The sequence below is a fragment of the Xenia sp. Carnegie-2017 genome, unplaced genomic scaffold, assembly GCF_021976095.1.
Source record: "Xenia sp. Carnegie-2017 unplaced genomic scaffold, XeniaSp_v1 HiC_scaffold_19, whole genome shotgun sequence".
Taxonomy (NCBI): Eukaryota; Metazoa; Cnidaria; class Anthozoa; order Malacalcyonacea; family Xeniidae; genus Xenia; species Xenia sp. Carnegie-2017.
Window position 1 is genome coordinate 2,555,124 of NW_025813481.1, and position 20,202 is coordinate 2,575,325.

Genomic DNA, 20,202 nt, shown 5'->3' on the forward strand with positions numbered 1-20,202 from the left:
CACAATTCAAGATCCTCTTTTATGTATGTTTTAATTTGAGGCTCTTAAGCAAGTTAATCAAGAAACCAAGCTGGATATTACATGCCAGATTGCTATGAATTTTCATTGGATTTTACAATGTTATATAATTAACTATTTTTTTATCTACAAATGACTAACGATCTAAAACTGAAGGCGAATGAAATTTAAATTTGATTTCCATACATCATGTTTCTTATGTAAAATATACAATAAATTTTAACATGTGTAATTTAGTAATACATAGCATTTCTTCAAGTATAACAATGTATAACAATACATATAATTATATATAACAATATAATATGGATGTCATGACTTGTAACGCAATTAAGGAGTTGCTCGATCTGTGCTCAACATCCGTTGTACTTTAGCGTTATATAAGTCTTTCGTTTGAGCTCCGAGCGTGAGTTCAATGTACTAGAACGCTATTAAGTTTATGTACGTCACTACAGTACCACTGCAAAGGGTAAAACATTGATACACATAAAAAGAACAACTTATTGAATTGGGGAAATTGGTAATATTTGAATAAAATGACACTTTTATGCGAGGTTGTCACCATTTCCTAGTATTTCTATTGTTGCAGCTTTGAAATTGTTAAAACAAAATCTGTGTACGTGGAGGTTAATGATGACGAAGTCAAAGTTGTTGAATTTTTGTCTATTCAGGCTTAGTTGTGTTGCATTTTTCTTGAGACAAAAGATGGTATATTTTAAGCCACAAGCTGCCATTTATGAATTTCAGTCTTTTAAATACTTAGCCAGATCTGCCTCTTTCAGTCATTTGTTACTTGTTAAGTCAAGATCTACATTTTCAGTTAATTTCCATTGATTCTATTATTGTAGTGTGTATCATTGGTGTGTATGGAATTCAAAGTATGAATACTGCTGAGAGACTCTAGCTTATTAATTGCCTCCGTGCATGTTTCGTTATTTTAATTGAATTCTTGTATATTTTACCTTTAAATATTACAACAGTGTATTAGTGCCAACTCTAGAAATTTCTGAATTGAAGATTAAATTCCTAAAAACAGGGGTCGGCGGCCATGTTTTTTAGCCACTAATCATTCGTAAATCGTTATCCTATGAATACTTATCCAGGGAGACAGTTGTCGGGTGTAGATAAAAAGCGGGCGCGGACGACGGACGCAGATGTAAGACGAACGTCTGTTGTGGGCGGGAATTTCAAATGATTTATTGTAGGAGTTTGACAGTAATTTAAACGAGCTTTATCTTTCAGGATATGTTTTTTGACCTCATTATTTAAAGCAATTAAACATGCATATTTCAATTTCAGTCAGTCATGTAGAGTGTAACGCAATGAAACCTCATTGTATTTTTTTCGTGTTTTGTCAATGGGGCATTTCACTCATGTTGGCCTTACGTGGATGTGCCTGTTCATATTTACTGCACTATAATGATTTCCGTCAACTTGTCATTTGGCAAGCAGTACGTATATTGCAGTTTTCAACTTGAACTTCCTTTTGAAAGCTGAGGTTAGAAGCAGTTGCAAGTTAGTCAGTGCGTTAGTTACATCTTGAAAGTATACTTTAAGTGAAATGCCATTGACAAAACACGAAAAAAATACAATGAGGTTTCATTGCGTTACACTCTATATGACTGAAATTGAAATATGCATGTTTAATTGCTTTAAATAATGAGGTCAAAAAATATATCCTGAAAGATAAAGCTCGTTTAAATTACTGTCAAACTCCTACAATAAATCATTTGCAATTCCCACACAACAAACAGACGTTCGTCTTACATCTGCGTCCGCCGTCCGTCGTCTGCGTCCGCCGTCCGCGTCCGTCGTCCGCTTTTTATCTACACCCGTAAGTTGTCGTATAGTCAGTGGTATTGTAAGTTAAGTTAGTATTCTGTGCATTCTGTGACGATGGTGTTAGTATCAGAGTTGTAAATTGACACGTAAGTAAACCTTTTAATAAAGATTACTTTTGGGAAGTCTTGTCTTGGCTTTATCTTTGTCAATCTTTCGGTTTGTCGTTTTTATCTGAACTATTTTGAGTTATTTCTATCAGCGATAAGTGTTGTGAACATTAATGTAAATAAAGAAACAACTTCTTAGTTTCGAGCCGCTTAAGTTTGTGTTCTCTTCTGTGTGGTAAAAATAACTAGAATATATCGACCTCTATAAAAACATGAGTTCACGACTGTAAGAAGTATTCAAGGTTGTGGCCAGAGATTTTCCAGGCGGAAAGCGACTTTTCAATATGAACATAATAGCCCAACATAAGACTTTTAAAAAAGCCATCACAATAATAAAATAAAGAAAGATAAAAGGTTTTTTAATAATTACGTTTCCCGATTAACTTAACACATCTTCACATTATTTGAGATAAATTATATACATGAGGTCTTAAATACAAGCATATATTACAGGGTGTTAAATTACATGTGAGGGGAGTAGGAAGTTTAGATGACGAAATTAAATGAGAAGGGCGGTATATTAAAGAAGGTGAAAGGGGATTGAGTTGCCTTGGATGTTAAGAGAGGGTTTAAGTTTGGATATAAGAAGGCTTTCATGAATCATAAGGTCGTAATTGACGGAGGAGGAACATAGAATTGAGAAGTCATTAAAATCGGCAGAGTGAGATGTATTTCTTATATGGGAAAGAATTGCAGATAGTGATGGACATAAGGAAGGTTTCCCTGTTAAGGGTGAGATTCCCAAGTGTTTCGATATTCTGGTGTGTAAATGACGCGTGGTTTGACCCACATACGATGCAGAGCAGCATCGACACTTAAATGAGTATACAACACCAGATCTCAGGAGCTTGGGAACCCTATCTTTAAAAGGAAAGAAAGAGGAGAGACGCCTGGAACAACGAAAAACAAAGCGAACGTTGATATGAGGAAAGGCAGCCTTGCAAGTCGAGTGATTTGAGTGCGAATCTGAAGACAGTGTAGGCCAGTGAAAAGAAGACAAAAGTACATGATTTTCTTAGGAGCAGTGTGAATAAGATCTTTGGGTTCAAATATATTGTTGAGGAAGCGGTGAACATGATTGTCAAATATGTATGAAGGGAAGTTGTTTAAGGTTTAAGTTGTTAGAAAATTGCTCACCTCGTTACTTTTACTAATCAACTCAAACAACTGGATCTTTAACTGTTGTAAACATGCTTGGAACCATTTGTGTTTTTGATTGTCAAGGAGTCCTCATCCAAAACTCTCAAGCGTACACTACTTGCTTTAACTACGTTTAATTTCCTTACGCCATCTTTAACCTGGCGTCGTGTTTTCTCCTCTGTCATGCTTGGATTTTGTTTCACTGTAGGAAGTTTCATTTTTAAGTATTTCTTCTAACTCAATCCACGAATTATAATATCTGTCGCAAAAAAATAGAACATTGTTTATGCACAAAATATGAAGATATAAAATTATGGAGAAAAAAATAATACATCTCTGATCTTCTGCTCATCCTAATCTGACAATGTGCTCTTTTGATGTAACCGGTCTTTTTACAAATGTGCCCTTAGAAGAAACCATCGAAATCTGTGTTGATAACCTTTTTCACTCGGACATGGCTGTATCACACATGTCCGAGGAGGCTTTTAGAGGATTAATGTTAGCGGCCACTAGAGGAGTTTAGTTTAGTTTTAATGATATCATGTACAAACAAATTGTTGGGGTGGCTATGGTTTCTCCTCTTGGACCAGTTCTTGAATAATTTACAAAAATCGCCAATTATTTTTACATAAACTCTGTTCTCGTCACCCTTCTTTAAATTATACATCTGAACTTGAATCAAATTGTCAGTTAGTGTTTTTGGATGTTCTTGTCCATAAACGCAATGGTCAACTCCTTACAAGCATTCGTCGCAAGGCAACTTTTACGGGTTTGTACACACGCTTTGACTCTTTATCTTCACACAAAGGAAAGAATGTCATCAGACTGTCATCAGATAAGCTCATTGAGGGTGATCTCAACTCATTGAAAAAATATTTCTCTCAGATGGATATCCGGAAAAAATGCTTGATAAACTCTTCTCATCCACAAAAAAGGAGCAGAACAAACCTTTTGGACCAGTTAAGGGGAAGAAATATTCCTCACCCAGTTATCGTCATGTTTATATCTTGTACGTGTTTTAGTGCGTTTTAAACGTTCAAGTTTTTTGTTGTTGTTTGATTTCGTGTTGTGATTTTGGTTTGTTTTATTTTGTTGTTCTTTGATTTGATGATGGTTGTTATATAAATATAATAACCATCGCCAGCAAGACTTCACTAAAGTGCATCCGTTAGCAAAGAAAGGGTTGTCCAATAAGGATGTGGATATTATGTACATTGACATTGCTAAGAAGGAAGATTTTCAGCATTTTGGTATAAATTGTATTGTATGATGCAAATGACAAGCTTTCAAAATTCGAACAGCTAGCCCACTGCAGGGCGTTCCTAGCGAGTAGAATGAGACTTATTTATTAAACTCAGGATTTCAACAAAATTATTTTCCAGAATGCAGTCTATGTTTAAGGTATTAGAAAGTTTGTAGATTCCGGGGACTCTGTAGCATGTTCATAAAAAACTGAAGGAAGTCACGGTCCATTCCTATCTCGAAAAACGTTTTTCTAAACAAAATTAAAATCGACTTCAACAGAACATTTCTCCTTGTACCCAGTGCATGGTATTTCATCTGTCGTTATATTTTATAACTGTTTGGGACTCTTCCAATTCATTGACTTGTTATCAATTAGGATCATGCGATTGAGACGAAAATCTTCACGCCATAAATTAAAGATAAATAAGGTAAGCCAGCTGGTAATGGCCGTTGAGTCTTCAGTGGTCTGGGGACAAGTAAGATGATTACATGAATCTTAATTTTTTTAAATGGAAACATCGCTTTTAAATGTTGGTTAAATGTTGGCAATGATATAAATAAATATTTACGAAATGAACTTACATGAAAATAGTTTTATAACCATTAAGCTAGTTAGGTAAAGGAGAAATACATTTTTATAGGTTTTATTATCTGTGGATTTTACAATGATTCACAGTTTGTTTATCATCAACCATTCTGGGTGAGTCGGTAGTGACAGTATGTATTGGTTTTATATTTGTTTGCTCTCAAAGCTCTTCTGTTGGTTTTGTACGTATCAGTTTGTGATCATTGTGAGAAGTACTTTAAAATTATTTGAATGAGGTAAAATGAGATTAGTTTCAGTAAGATATTAAAGGAAAGCTTGAACAATGTCAGAAGCCAGTGAAGGTAGATTACGAGAAGTATCATGTGACAAGATTAATACCCAGAAAAAATAAAGAATGTCATAAAAATCGTGAGATATTACCTGATATCTGTAATTTTAATAGTGTTGAAGTCAGTTAGATGATGCCATTTTGATGATTTCAGCTTTCTCAATTGTTTAGTTATCCCAACTTTACACCAAATGGGTTACTGTGAGTCACTAGGTCATATGATGTTATTCAAGTACATTTAGGGATATATTTCTGGAAAAACGTTGGAGAAGTGTTTTGGGACGCTCTGTTTGTGATTATTTCTTGGAAGCTCAAGGAAAGGTAAATGAATATATGTGTAAATTATTGTTTGTGCTTGTTTGGTTGAGAAGTTTTAAGGTACTTTCATCAACGGTTTTCATGTTATATTTGTCTGACAAAAATGCTCCTAAACAAATTAAATATCATCTTTTATGTCCAGGCTACTTCTCCAGAAGACATTCCTCCTGTAATTGCAACAGGATTCAGTTATCTCATCAGTATATTTCGCCATGATCTCTTCTTTGCTTCTGCTGTTGAAAATGAAGGTTTGTGTTTATATTAGGGTTAGTTAATGTTTTATTAATGTTACTTTGAATCACTTACCTCTAATCCAATCAGAGATTTAGTGAACATCTCTGTATTTTCTCCATAACGAATGTCCTCATTATGATATGACAAAAATTCATAATCTTTGATGGCTCAAGTTGAATATTGTATGTGGTCGTCAAAGTTGCTTCGTGCATGTTTGCGGGCATGAATTTTGTAAAGGTCAATCGCCCTGTTATGACATTTTCCCTAAAAAAAACTTTAGCAAAACACGGGAAAACTAAAAGCAGGATAGCCAACAGTCTGGACTACATCCCGTGTTTTATTCATCTCTACTATGAACTTCGTTATTTGTACCAAGTCAATTTGTCAATTTATCCATATTTCTCATGCCTTGCTTTACAAAAAACAATTTTCTCAATTATTCGTGAGTTATCAGTTATTTAATGATAAGCTTTTCGTCTTGAAAAGAGAATTTTTATCAGATTATATTTATTTTGATGGCTATTTAAACTACAAATTAAACATAAATGCAGTTAACCAAGTCATTAATCTCATAATTTTGGTCAACAACAACTCGCTTTTAATGCAACTCGTCTTTGCATATTGTCAATCACATTTTTTCCTAATTTTTGATCGTTTAGCTCTACAAAAAAAATGGTTCAGGAGCCGGGAAGCTATGCACGTTCGGAAGCTTCCAATTTTTAGATTGTGAGCATTTTTTATAAGATTTGATAAAATATTGAATACCTGGTTTATACAGATGTGCCAACTTTTCAATGAGGGTGACATGATGCAGTTGAACAAAAAAAAATCGAATTAAATATCAAAAAATTTATCACACTAGTTTAACTATTTTGAATTACCACATAGTTAGCATGGCACACACACAACTTTTCGAAGCCCATGCGTTTGAATGTATTGTTTTATATGCAAGTGTTTATTATATATTTCTGGGCTTTTTTTCTTGTTGTACCGACAGCAAATCCCAGACGAAAAGAGGTGTCTTCTCGAAATATCAAGGTGTATGTAAGAACCAAACCTAGTCAATGATATGAGCCTGAGAGTACTTTCCAAACTTGTTGTTGTGAATTGATTTAATGCCTTTTGTTCATGTTTTGTACTCCAACTTTCTACACTAAGTTATTGGTTGAAAGAACGATTGTTGGCAATGCATTCAGCAGCTTTTACCAGTCAATGTTACGCCTTTAAACATTAAAATATAATAACCATCGCAAGCAAGACTTCACTAAAGTGCATCCGTTATCAAAAGAAGGGTTGTCTAATTAGGATGTGGATATTATGTACATTGACATTACCAAGAAGGAAGATTTTCAGCATTTTGGTATAAATCGTATTGTATGATGCAAATGACAAGCTTTCAAAATTCGAACAGCTAGCGCACTGCAGGGCGTTCGTAGCAAGTAAAACGAGACTTACTTATTAAACTCAAGATTTGAACAAAGTTATTTTCCAGAATGCAGTCTATGTTTAAGGTTTTAGCATGTTTGTAGATTCCGGAGACTCAGTAGCATGTGCATAAAAAACTGAAGGAAGTCACGGTCCATTCCTATGTCGAAATACGTTTTTATAAACAAAATTAAATTCTACTAAAACAGAACATCTCTCCTTGTACCTAGTGCATGGTATTTCATCTGTCGTTATATTTTATAACTGTTTGGGACTCTTCCAATTCATTGACTTGTTATCAATTAGGATCATGGGATTGAGACGAAAATCTTCACGACCATAATTAAAGATAAGTTAGGTAAGGTAGTTGGTAAAGGCCGTTGATTCTTCAGTGGTCTGGGGACAAGTAAGATGATTCCATGAATCTTAATTTTTTTAAATGGAAACATCGCTTTTAAATGTTGGTTAAATTTTGTCAATAATATGAATAAATATTTACGAGATGAACTTACATGAAAATAGTTTTATAACCATTAAGCTAGTTAACTAAAGGAGAAATATATTTTTATAGGTTTTATTATCTGTGGATTTTACAATGATTCACAGTTTGTTTATCATCAACCATTCAGGGTGAGTCGGAAGTGACAATATGTATTGGTTTTATATTTGTTTGCTTACAAAGCTCTTCTGTTGGTTTTGTACGTATCAGCTTGTGATTATTGTGAGAAGTACTTTACAATTATTTGAATGAGGTAAAATGAGACTAGGTTCAGTGAGATATTAAAGGTCAATGTCAGAAGCCAGTGAAGGTAGATTATGAGAAGTATCATGTGACAGGATTAATATCCAGAAAAAATAAAGAATGTCATAAAAATCGTGAGATATTACCTGATATCTGTAATTTTAATAGTGTTGAAGTCAGTTAGATGATGCCATTTTAATGATTTCAGCTTCCTCAATTGTTTAGTTATCACAACTTTACACCAAATGGGTGACTGTGTGTCACAAGGTCATATGATGTTTTTCATGTACATTTAGGGATATATTTCTGGAAAAACATTGGAGAAGTGTTTTGGGACGCTCTGTTTGTGATTATTTCTTTGAAGCTCAAGGAAAGGTAAATGAATTTATGTGTAAATTGTTGTTTGTGCTTGTTTGGTTGAGAAATTTTAAGGTACTTTCATCAACGGTTTTCATGTTATATTTGTCTAACAGAAATGCTCCTAAACAAATTAAATATCATCTTTTATGTTCAGGCTACTTCTCCAGAAGACATTCCTCCTGTAATTGCAACAGGATTCAGTTATCTCATCAGTATATTTCGCCATGATCTCTTCTTTGTTTCTGTTGTTGAAAATGAAGGTTTGTGTTTATACTAAGGTTAGTTAATGTTTTATTAATGTTTATTTTGAATCAATTGCCTTTAATCCAATCAAGAGATTGATTGCTAGTTTTAATTTAAAAAGTATGCATTACATTGCAAAGAAGTGTTATCACTCAACAAAAGGCATTGCATTAGGCATTCTTTGTGGTAGATAAAAATAATTTAGCCTTCATATCATCAACATGTGGTGAAGACGTTCATGATTATTATTATTGATGAATTGAAAAACATTCCTTTCCAGTTCCACCTTTGTTTGTGATTGAATTTCTTCATCGAGTCATTGACTTGATCAAAGAATATTTCTCTGACTGTACTGAAACAATCATATTTAAAGAAAATTGTGTCATCGTATATGAGGTTTGAGATTAGTATATTTTGTAGAGAATCCAGCTGTTTGATAGATGAATTTCAATTTTTTTCTGTTGTGTGTGATGTAAAATATGATATTATATCTTTATATTCTTCAGTTATTGGAAGAGATGTTGGATAATGGATTCCCTCTTGCTACAGAGTCAAATGTTCTTAAAGAGTTGATAAGACCTCCTAGTATAGTTAGAAATGTTGTTAATAAAGTGACTGGAGACAGCAAGTAAGAACCTTCCTTATAGTAAACATATGAGCCATGTTTTTATGTAGTGATCTATATGTTGTTCATATAAGGATCAGATATAAATATAAAGCAAATCCGTAAAACCACTAAACATTTCTATATTTGCGTTGTTATTTATATGTAACTTACTACAATATTTAGTTAAATTTGTTTTAGTTTACACATTTATGATCATTCTACATATTATTTAAGTTAAATATTTCATATTTTCCTAGTATGAGCAGTCATCTCCCAACTGGTCAATTGTCCAATGTTCCATGGAGGAGAAGTGGTGTAAAATATGCAAATAATGAGGTATGTAGCTATATTCACACTCTTCCATTAAGAAATTTGAAAGAAAATCCGTTTTTATGCTTCCAATTAATTCTAATTATCACAAATTAGTCGTAAGTATTGCTAATTAATTCTGTTTATGTTTTAGATTTATTTTGATGTAGCCGAAAGCATTGATGCCATCATTGATAAACAGGTAACAACATTATAATACTGTGGATTTCTTGTTCCCTTTGTGGAAGATGTATGACAAAAATATGTTTGTTGTTTTTGTTTGATGTTAATTTAAAACTAAGGACATGTACGAACTGAAAACTTATGGCATGTTTAAATTCCTAAAATTTTCTGTTTTGTGTAGGGATCCACCATATTTTCAGAAATACAAAGAACTGTAAGTGCCTTCCTTTTTTTATACTTTGTTATATGTACTCTCTAGTACAACATTTTAAAGATTTTTTCCCCTTTATTCAACTTTGTTCTTTCAGATTGACTGCAACTGTAAATTATCTGGCATGCCTGGTATATTTATGATACTTTGTTATGTCCCTAGCAGTGTGCGAATTAGTTCAGAAAAAACGATGTGCAATTTTTTTGACAAAAGTGTTTCTTTATGGGCATAATCAAATCGATATTACGTTAATTATTATATAGCGCTAATTGCCAAATTAATATTTTTAAACGTGAACAAATTCATATGATTTACGACAGTGTTTTTCGTTAAAACCGCTGATATTTGCACATCGTTTGAAAAAGTGATGTGCAATTGTTTTCATTTTAGCTAAAACGATGTGCAAATTGCATATTGCACACCGTTAATTCGCACACTGGTCCCTAGATTAAAATTGAATTTATCTGTAGATTAAAGATTTCTATTAATTATAAATCTCAACATATGTTTTACAAATCCTCGCATCCTTGAAGATGTCAGTTTTCATCCTTGTCTTCGCTTCAGAAGATGGGTGGTACGTAAGTGTGAATGTTGAATATGGATTGTCTCTGATCGAAGTCAACACAAATTATTCTTAATATGACTAATAACAATTGTCTTTTTACATTGAACACTTTTCTTTCAATCTTGCACTAAAACTGCGTTTGAACGCGACTACAAATGTCTGTGTAGTTTAGTCTGAACAAATTTTGTCATTCGTCCCCCCGGATGGTCGTTTTCGTTTAATATCATATAACGTGGCAACCGGGTGGGTGTTTTAGCAGTTATATTTTTAATGTGCATTTAATATACACGACAAGTTTTTCTTAAATAGACATCTTTCGAAAAAACTTGTCGTGTATATTGAATGCGCATTAGCAATTATGCTTTTAAGAAATTATGAAAAAGTTATATTTTTATGATTAAATTGTCTATTTTGATGGTATTTTTTGTTTTTTTGCTTAGAGTAACTATGCGACCATTGTTTGCAATGCTGCGTGTCATGTTTCAAGAGGTTTATTAACGTTTCAGAGTGGATAATTTCAAAACCACTTATGGGTAAAAATGTATGTATTTATAATCATGTCAATTTATTAAACTGCTGTTGCATCTTCTTGCATTTATAAACTTAAAGATATAACCTAAACTAGCCCATTTTTTTCATACTTATTATCTCAATGCATTTTGTATAAAACTAACTATATCGTCCCAACGTAATCATACCAAGTCAAATATTGTACACATTAACTTTTTCAAAGTCTTTTCACTCAATGTTTCCATATCTTATTTAGATCGAGAATGTTGTCGTGACTGTTCCATTTCCTAAACAAGTTCTCAACCTTAACTTGACTACAAACGGTAAAAACACTCATAAAATATTAAACATTACAGTCTGATGTTTCATTGCTCTTCATTGACGTTTCCCATCAACATTTATGACTTGTGTTCCATGTTTTCAGTTGGTACCTATTCATTTGATCCAATCAAAAAAGAGCTTTCATGGGAGGTAGGTTCATGAGGAAATTGTCACGATCACGTGGTTATGTAAATCTAACGTTACGTTAAACAATTTTAGATCGGTAAAATACAATCTCAGACACCGTCACCTAACATCAAAGGAAATGTAAGTAAAACTTGTTTTTTTAATTTTGCCCGTCTCAGTTGATTTACAGACGTCTTGCCATGTTTTTCAAGAAAATATTTTCAAACTTTTGCATGCAGAGCAAGATTTCCTTCACAACATTTTTGCTCACGAAGTAAAGTAAGGTCGATCTTCCGGTAACCATTCCTTGGTCACAAAGTAAGGTCGATCTTGCCAGTAACCATTCCTTGGTCACAAAGTAAGGTCGATCTTGCCAGTAACCATTCCTTGGTCACAAAGTAAGGTCGATCTTGCCAGTAACCATTCCTTGGTCACAAAGTAAGGTCGATCTTTACAGGTCGCTATCATTGTAGTTATATTCTTAAATTGTATTCTCTTTTCTGATAATTGGTACTATCCCCCTTCCACTTTGGTATTCACCTTTAAAGATCTGATTTCCTACCATAGTTAAACAACGTGGTGATGTGAGAATCGCTCTGATCTTTTTATGAAACTGCTCTCGTTTCATTTCGTCTTATGTTACTTGTCGTCAAATTCTTGCTGTATGTTCGTTTTATGTAGTTTACTGCTTCTTATCATAATCTTTGTTTATTTTCTTGGTTTTTTATGAAAAGAATTAATGCATATCTCCATAATCTTTTAATTTCTTTCTTTTTGTCTAATTTCCAATGTTTATATTTCAGATATCTTTAAGCGATGTTCCACCTTCGTCAGAAACACCAACTGGATTCGTAAGTGGTTTTTTACTGAGTAACGTATATAAAACCAGTTATAATTGGATGATATACTAAAATAAATCCCAAACCAAACGTTCTCTATGATACAAAGTTAACATAACTTCCCTCAGACATGATTTATTCATCAATACTCCTTAATCATAAACATGCAACAGCCTGCAACAGTACCATCATAAATTTGTAGAAACCTGTCTCCCTTTCGCCTTCTTTCATCGGTAGCATTCTTTTCTTTAGTTAAATTTCAAAATATATTCATTTGCCGCTTTGGGATTGAAAGTCGGTAGACTGGATGTACATGGGGAGGTAGGGACAGTTTGCATGGTTTGTTGTGTGTGTAGGGGTACACTTTGCATGGTTTGTTGTGTATGTAGGGGTACACTTTGCATGGTTTGTTGTGTATGTAGGAGTACACTTTGCATGGTTTGTTGTGTATGTAGGGTACACTTTGCATGGTTTGATGTGTATGTAGGGTACACTTTGCATGGTTTGATGTGTAGGGGAACATTTTGCATGGTTTGTTGTGTATGTAGGGGTATACTTTGCATGGTTTGTTGTGTATGTAGGGGTACACTTTGCATGGTTTGATGTGTATGTAGGGGTACACTTTGCATGGTTTAATGTGTGTAGGGGTACACTTTGCATGGTTTGTTGTGTATGTAGGGGTACACTTTGCATGGTTTGTTGTGTATGTAGGGGTACACTTTGCATGGCTTGTTGTGTATGTAGGGTACACTTTGCATGGTTTGTTGTGTATGTAGGGGTACACTTTGCATGGTTTGATGTGTATGTCGGGGTACAATTTGCATGGTTTGATGTGTGTAGGGGTACATTTTGCAGGGTTTGTTGTACATATTGGTGTTCATTTTGAGTCCAACTAATGTTATATGGTTTCTGATGTAATTTAGAACTACAAGCTATGAAAGGAGTCAAGACACAACAGCTTGACGGTATAAGATAAGAACATAAAATTTTGTTGAATGAAACACAACACAACATTTACGCATGGTTACCAATTCTTGGTTACAATGTTTAAGGACTTTAATTATATAGTAAGTAAGGACTTTAATTATATAGTAAGTAAGGACTTTAATTATATAGTAAGTAAGGACTTTAATTATATAGTAAGTAAGGACTTTAATTATAGAGGGGGACACGTAACAGCTGAAAAGCTGACAAACCTGTGGCACAACACAACATTTACGCATGGTTAACAATTCGCGAATCTCCTTCTTAATCATTCGACAGAACAAATTTTGATTAGCTTTCGAAAAGATAATTCAAGTTGTTGTGTTTTTTTCAATATGTATGCATGTTTGACAAAAAAATGTATTGTCTACAGGGACTACTGTAGCAATTGAACTTTACCATGGAAGAAAAAAGAAAAGTTGTAAATCCACAGTTGCAATCTTCAACGAAGCTGAACGATAAAAATGCGTCAATGCAGCAATACTGTACACGCAAAGAAGTTATGTTATATTGCAGCACGTTATATTCAGAGAAAAATTTTACCTGGAGCAACTGTGCAGTCACTGTGAGTGCAGTGTACAATGTTCAAAAAGGGAACCGTTCTAAATGTAGAAGGGAGGAAAAGTCTGACTTGTTAAAGTTATTAGTAGTTTTTAGTACAAAATGGGAATGAAGCTTTAGAGAGTTTGTTTCCACTAGCTGAAAATTTTGTACATTTTGCCAAAAAATTGAGCATGGTTTGGATTCTTGTTATTTTTCTAGTGTTACATGGCTGCTTTAAGCATATGGAGTTGCTGGTCCGAACAAGAAGTTTGCATTCCACTATTCAACGTGACTTCAATTCTTTCTGTTTTTCTGGTGTTACTTGGGTACTTAGAGCGTATGGATTTGCTAAACGTATGTAAAGTTTTGATTCTCGTTTATGATACATAGCGTTCCCAAGTCGTAATTGGGTATTGTTTCTAAGGTTGTAAGAGATTTTTCGATCAAAATTTTATCTATTGTCGACATTTCTAATTATGTTCTTCCTGAAAATGAATTTCTGTCTGCGGAAACTGATCATTCAGTATTATCAACTTGTTGTTTCATCCTCAAAAAATGCTAAACGATCATACGAGGCAGCTGCATGGCAGTTTTGAATATCATATGACTTTTACAATATTTTATTGAATTTTTAATTTCAGGGAATTTGATAGGTAGTCTTGACGGTCATTTTGGATTTACCTGCAAACGATCCTGCCTATAGAGATTTTATCTCGTTTGACAGGAAGAGACTTTTAGAGAAAAGTCGCATTAAAAAGTAAGTTTCCCAGTTAAATCGCAACATTAATTGTAGTTTTGAGCATTTTTAGAAAAATTCAAAATACATCAGTGACACAATAAAATTTTAGTGAGCCTGTGGGAACATAAAATACTCGCGATTTGATATCATTTATATTAGTTTGTTAGTTTGATATGACAAAACAGAACATACGTGAGTGTCTACACTGTAGTGACAAAACAGAACATACGTGAGTGTCTACACTGTAGTGACAAAACAGAACATACGTGAGTGTCTACACTGTAGTGACAAAACAGAACATACGTGAGTGTCTACAATGTAGTGACAAAACAGAACATACGTGAGTGTCTACACTGTAGTGACAAAACAGAACATACGTGAGTGTCTACACTGTAGTGACAAAACAGAACATACGTGAGTGTCTACACTGTAGTGACAAAACAGAACATACGTGAGTGTCTACACTGTAGTGACAAAACAGAACATACGTGAGTGTCTACACTGTAGTGACAAAACAGAACATACGTAAGTGTCTACACTGTAGTGACAAAACAGAACATACGTGAGTGTCTACACTGTAGTGACAAAACAGAACATACGTGAGTGTCTACACTGTAGTGACAAAACAGAACATACGTGAGTGTCTACACTGTAGTGACAAAACAGAACATACGTGAGTGTCTACACTGTAGTGACAAAACAGAACATACGTGAGTGTCTACACTGTAGTGACAAAACAGAACATACGTGAGTGTCTACACTGTAGTGACAAAACAGAACATACGTGAGTGTCTACACTGTAGTGACAAAACAGAACATACGTGAGTGTCTACACTGTAGACAAAACAGAACATACGTGAGTGTCTACACTGTAGTGACAAAACAGAACATACGTGAGTGTCTACACTGTAGTGACAAAACAGAACATACGTGAGTGTCTACACTGTAGTGACAAAACAGAACATACGTGAGTGTCTACACTGTAGTGACAAAGCACATGAAATACCAAAAAACTGTAAAGTTTTTGAAACGTGAAAAAAGCGTCATATTTTTTAGCAAGTTGCTATGTCACCATTGTGTAACTTTGATCAGTTGTGTTTTAATTGTTGCTATATATCGTATTTACAGTGGTTTTTAAGCAAGTAACTGTAAAAGATCCTATGTCACTATTCATTTCCTATAAAATACAGATACTAACCAGCTGCTATGTTTAAAGTACTTAGCATGTATTTTTTCTTTTTCTAAATACCATTGTTAGAAAAAACTGTTAGATATGTTTGATCTATGAAGTGTATATTCTGAAGAGATTTTTCATTTGTGTTACCGTTGGTTAGTCTATTTCGTTTGATTTGTTACAATACTGTTAAAAATTTCTTTTTTATAATAGAAAACGAAGTTCCTGTACATATCATCTGTACATTTCATCACCTTGATGAATGGTGCAAAATTTAACATGACGTCGTTCATAATATTTTGATGGTTGTACATACCATAAAAATCTTTATATCGTACACACATAAGAATATAGAAGCTCTCTGCTTTGCTTGCATTTTGATGGTTGTACATCCCATGAAAATCTTTATATCGTACACACATAAGAATATAGAAGCTCTCTGCTTTGCTTGCAGCAATTATTTGTAAACGTTTTTTTTTATTGCAGTAAGAGTTGGAGTTTTTGGTTAACCTAATGTACCATTTGATAATAAAACTTTTATAAACTAAATAACAAATAGTAAAATTGATAGAAAAGTTTACAAAGTTAGTCAGAATTGCTGCAGTACATAACACACCTTCCTTGCTCTGCTAACAACAGTGAAATTATTGAAATAGCATAATATTTGAAAGCATTTATTCGTTCTAAAAATTAGGAACTGAGCCCTCTAGCTACATGCAGTTAAAGTAACTAAAAAGCACAGCGTCTTCAATATGTTGAAATTATGTTATAACTTATAACGAACAAATGATTCTTACTGTGAAAATGTATGAGAAAATTTTCTTTTCTGTTTTGTGTTCCTGCGTTCTAAACAAAGTTTGAAAACATCTCATATAAGATATATTAAGCTTATTTGCATCGGGATTCTAGTTTTTTCTATTCCGAATATAATACTTGTAAATTTTCCAAATATTTATTCACACTACGCAGCGCACTGCGATAACACTCAAAAAAATCTTTTTATCAGTGTACTTCCTGCTGTGATTTTTTTAAATAGATGATATTGCAAAACAGGTATTCGACACAGAATCCAGAGCAAAGTAATTTATGATCCCATGTATATGATTAGTCAATTTTTAGTCTTATTTATGTCTTATCTCATTGAAGTTTCATCGTAGTTAATGTTGGTGCACCAAAGTTATCAATTATATTTTTATGATATTTTGAAGCAAATCATGACGACAACTTCCATAAACTTCTAGACAAAAGTAAGAATATTAAAGCTGACGTTCACAAGGCTCTCCAAAGGTAATTTTTCTTTCTTGGGATATCGATTATGTATGTTGACCTGTGCATGTCGGAACATTAAGAAAAATAGTTTTTAGACAATATATAGTTATCGTTTCTTGTTTAAGTTGCTCGTGGCTTAGTGGGAAGTATGGAATAGCTCGCCCAAACGAGAAGATGCCGTTTCCTCATTTGTATGTCACAGTTGATTTTGAGAAAGAAAATTCGGAGGCTGCTATCAAAAATGAGATCGATGAAAAGTTAAAATGGAAAGCATCGAAATACATCGAATTACGATGTAAACCATTGAAAAAAGCAAAGTTTCGAATGCTGTCTAAAATTATAGCGGAAAGAACCGAGGGTAGTTTTGGAACATTGACAATGTTCTGCCTTAAGAATGATATGTACTATGCCTTGCCCTGTGCTCATGCTGGTGTTGTCAATAATTTGGATGACCGTCAACAAGACTTTAGTGGCGGAGTCCAATTTATGGAAATCCAAGAATCTCTAAATGCCACAGTTAACGAAGAAAGCATGGAATACTTTTACAACGGACAACCGATTGTCCGTGTTCCGGATCAAACGCGAGTGGTGTCTAATACAAACAAACAAACAAACAAACAAACAACATTTGTATACCGGCCAGTATTAATCCCCGCCAGGGGAGTTGACCGGTCCATGAATTTTTCCACGCCAAACGTCTCTATCTCTCGCGAGTGGTGTCTAATAAAGAAGTCGATATTATGTACATCGTCATTGGTAGGGAGGAAGATTTTCATGAGCTTGCTGTAAATAATCAGATGACTCTCAATTTAGATTTGGATATGCAGTGCCATACAGGCCCTCACCACCTGCATTGCATGTGAAACAAACAACTCCAATGTTCTCAAAAGACATCTGAATAGACTACACATCAATCCAAATGCATTTTCGACAATTCTTTGTGCTCGTGAAAGTCTATAGTTAAAAACTTTCTCATCACCTATTGCAGTCTAGTGTGGATATGGTTTCATTAGATTTTCATTCAAAGCAAATGCCTCATCTCCAAGCAGAAAGTAAGGTATAGGCAATAATGTATCTCTTAGTTCTTCAGCTTATGGGAAATAGCATATGTTTTTAAGGTGACTGTCTTTAAAAATTCCTCCATCTGACTGGTTGCCAGGGGCTCCAAGATCAAATGAGATGAATTTAGCATTTGCATCGGCAATAGCCAAGAGGACTATGCTAAAATGTTTTTTATAGTTAAAGTACTCAGACGCTGAGTTCGGAGGTGCACGCAAGTTGATATTTTTACCATCAATGTTGCCAACTGCATGGGAAAGTGCCATTTGCACTTAAATTCATCAGCAATGTGTAGCCGTTATTGCTTTGTTGTGGGTGGCTTTAAATATTCTTCCTTCAGCACATTATACAAAGCTTCACAAACTCAGGTATAATTTTTGAAATAGATGAAACTGATATTCTGAAACTGTACATCAAATCTTTGTATGAGCATCCTGATGCTAAGAACTTTAATGTTACACACAAGCGATCACGAACAGATATAGCATCTCTCATAGTGGTGTTTTCTTTGCAATGAATGGTGTTAGCTTTTCACATAACTCATCAATATTTTGATGAGCTATTATATTGTGTAATATTTTGTAGATGAACCTTCCACTCCCAACACAGTCGAATTTAAAGAACGTTTTCTCAAAAAGGATCACAAAATTAAAGAGAGCGTCCATGAAAATTTGAAAAGGTAAATGTTTTTTATCACTTTTACGTCAATTTTGACTTATTTGACACGAGGAAAAGGCATCGAATATCTTCACTTTTCCACATTTGCAGTTTTCCTTGGCTTTGTGGCAAGTATGTTACATCACGTCCTACTTATGAGTTGAATTATCGTCACATGTATCTTGAAGTTGACGAATCAAAGACTGAGGATGTTTTAAAGCAAGAAATCGATAATAAATTTGAATGGAAAGCTTCAGATTACATTGAATTACGTTATGTTGACCCACGTAAGAAAATAGAAATCCAACAGCTATCCAACAATGGTATGGTAAGTCGAGAGGATGAGCTCAATACATCAATTTATGGCGCGTTGACTTTGTTCTGCTGTAAGATGAACAGCATTACGCGTTGACTTGCGCTCATGTTGGTTACTTAAAAAGTATTCCCAAAGGGCAAAAGCGTGATTTATACTGAAACTTTTTAAATATTCAACTTAGTTTGGAGTAAGTAAATCAGTTCTTATAAAGTACTACTTCAAGGTAAATGAAGTATCCAGTTGCACAAAATCTAGGAAAAGAAATTGAATTTCGGTAAAAACGCCTTCCATCATGTCTTCCTATGATAAGTTTATTTGTGCTTGGTTTCATTGGCTTTCATAAAACCCGAGTTTGTGTGGCATTGTTTGAATTTTCAATGAGTTTTGCATGCAAAATTATATTGCAAGTTGGGAGTGAAATCATGTGAAAAGAAAATAGCTTTTGGTATGTAAGAGGAAACGAAAGCTTCACTCACCTGGCGAGATATATTTTTCTTGAGCAACATAAACAACTGCAGCAACACATTGTTGACATATACCATGCTCAAATCGAGCAGGATTTTTACACATCCAAACAGGTAGAACCAGTCTCTTGTAATGCTAGAAAAGCATAATCATTGATATAGATTTATACATTATATTTGCTTATTTGATTGTTCAAATTGGACAGTATATGGTTGAATTTTCAACTTTTGTATTGGATATATTGGCTGCAAGTTTATAAATGCTGATTCCCTGTTATTATTGCAAAAAATTTTTGTTAGGCTGATAGAAAGAGGACGGAGGACTAGCAAATTAAGTGTCAAGGGGAAATTTAAAAGCGGTTGGTTTACCTTTGGAGAAGCAATACATATATCCAAAAGCGGTAGATATTCTGATGATAGTTCATAAACGCAACCTTCTACGGAACATTCAGGATATTGGACTACGTTTGGAAAGCCCATGTCACTACCAAATGAACCTAAGAGTTAGAGGCAATAAAATTGATTTGAAAACTCTCTTAAAGACACTGCTTCTGTTATTTCTGACTTTGTTTATTAAAAACAAGTCTATAGCCAAATAGCAATCCACAAAGACGTGATCTTATTTTGCACTGTAGTTGTATAGACAGCCTGAATGCAAGCCCCAAATTCATCAAATCAAAAGATATTTTCTATTAAGTACAGATGACAGTAGCTACAAATCATTATACCTGTTTTGATTCACATTCAAACAATATGCATAGTACAAAAAATGACCCA

At 33.9% G+C, this 20,202-nt stretch overlaps 1 protein-coding gene and 1 long non-coding RNA gene across 2 annotated transcripts; one reads left to right on the plus strand and one right to left on the minus strand.

The window, feature by feature from the left end:
• The first annotated feature begins 6,813 nt into the window (after positions 1–6,813).
• On the plus strand, positions 6,814–10,947 carry LOC124438472 (AP-3 complex subunit mu-1-like). Its single transcript, XM_046988633.1, has 11 exons — positions 6,814–6,823; positions 7,776–7,834; positions 8,243–8,321; positions 8,461–8,566; positions 8,830–8,945; positions 9,056–9,177; positions 9,414–9,492; positions 9,620–9,667; positions 9,830–9,862; positions 9,957–9,990; positions 10,865–10,947. The coding sequence occupies exons 2-11, from the start codon at positions 7,800–7,802 to the stop codon at positions 10,867–10,869; spliced, it is 657 nt and encodes a 218-aa protein (XP_046844589.1). The 5' UTR covers positions 6,814–6,823; positions 7,776–7,799; the 3' UTR covers positions 10,870–10,947.
• An 8,162-nt stretch (positions 10,948–19,109) lies between these two features.
• Positions 19,110–19,812, minus strand: LOC124438484. The gene is made up of 3 exons (XR_006946111.1): positions 19,795–19,812; positions 19,438–19,561; positions 19,110–19,212 (listed from the first exon to the last, which is right to left on the minus strand). It is a non-coding gene; the product is annotated as an uncharacterized LOC124438484 (long non-coding RNA).
• Positions 19,813–20,202: the final 390 nt, after the last annotated feature.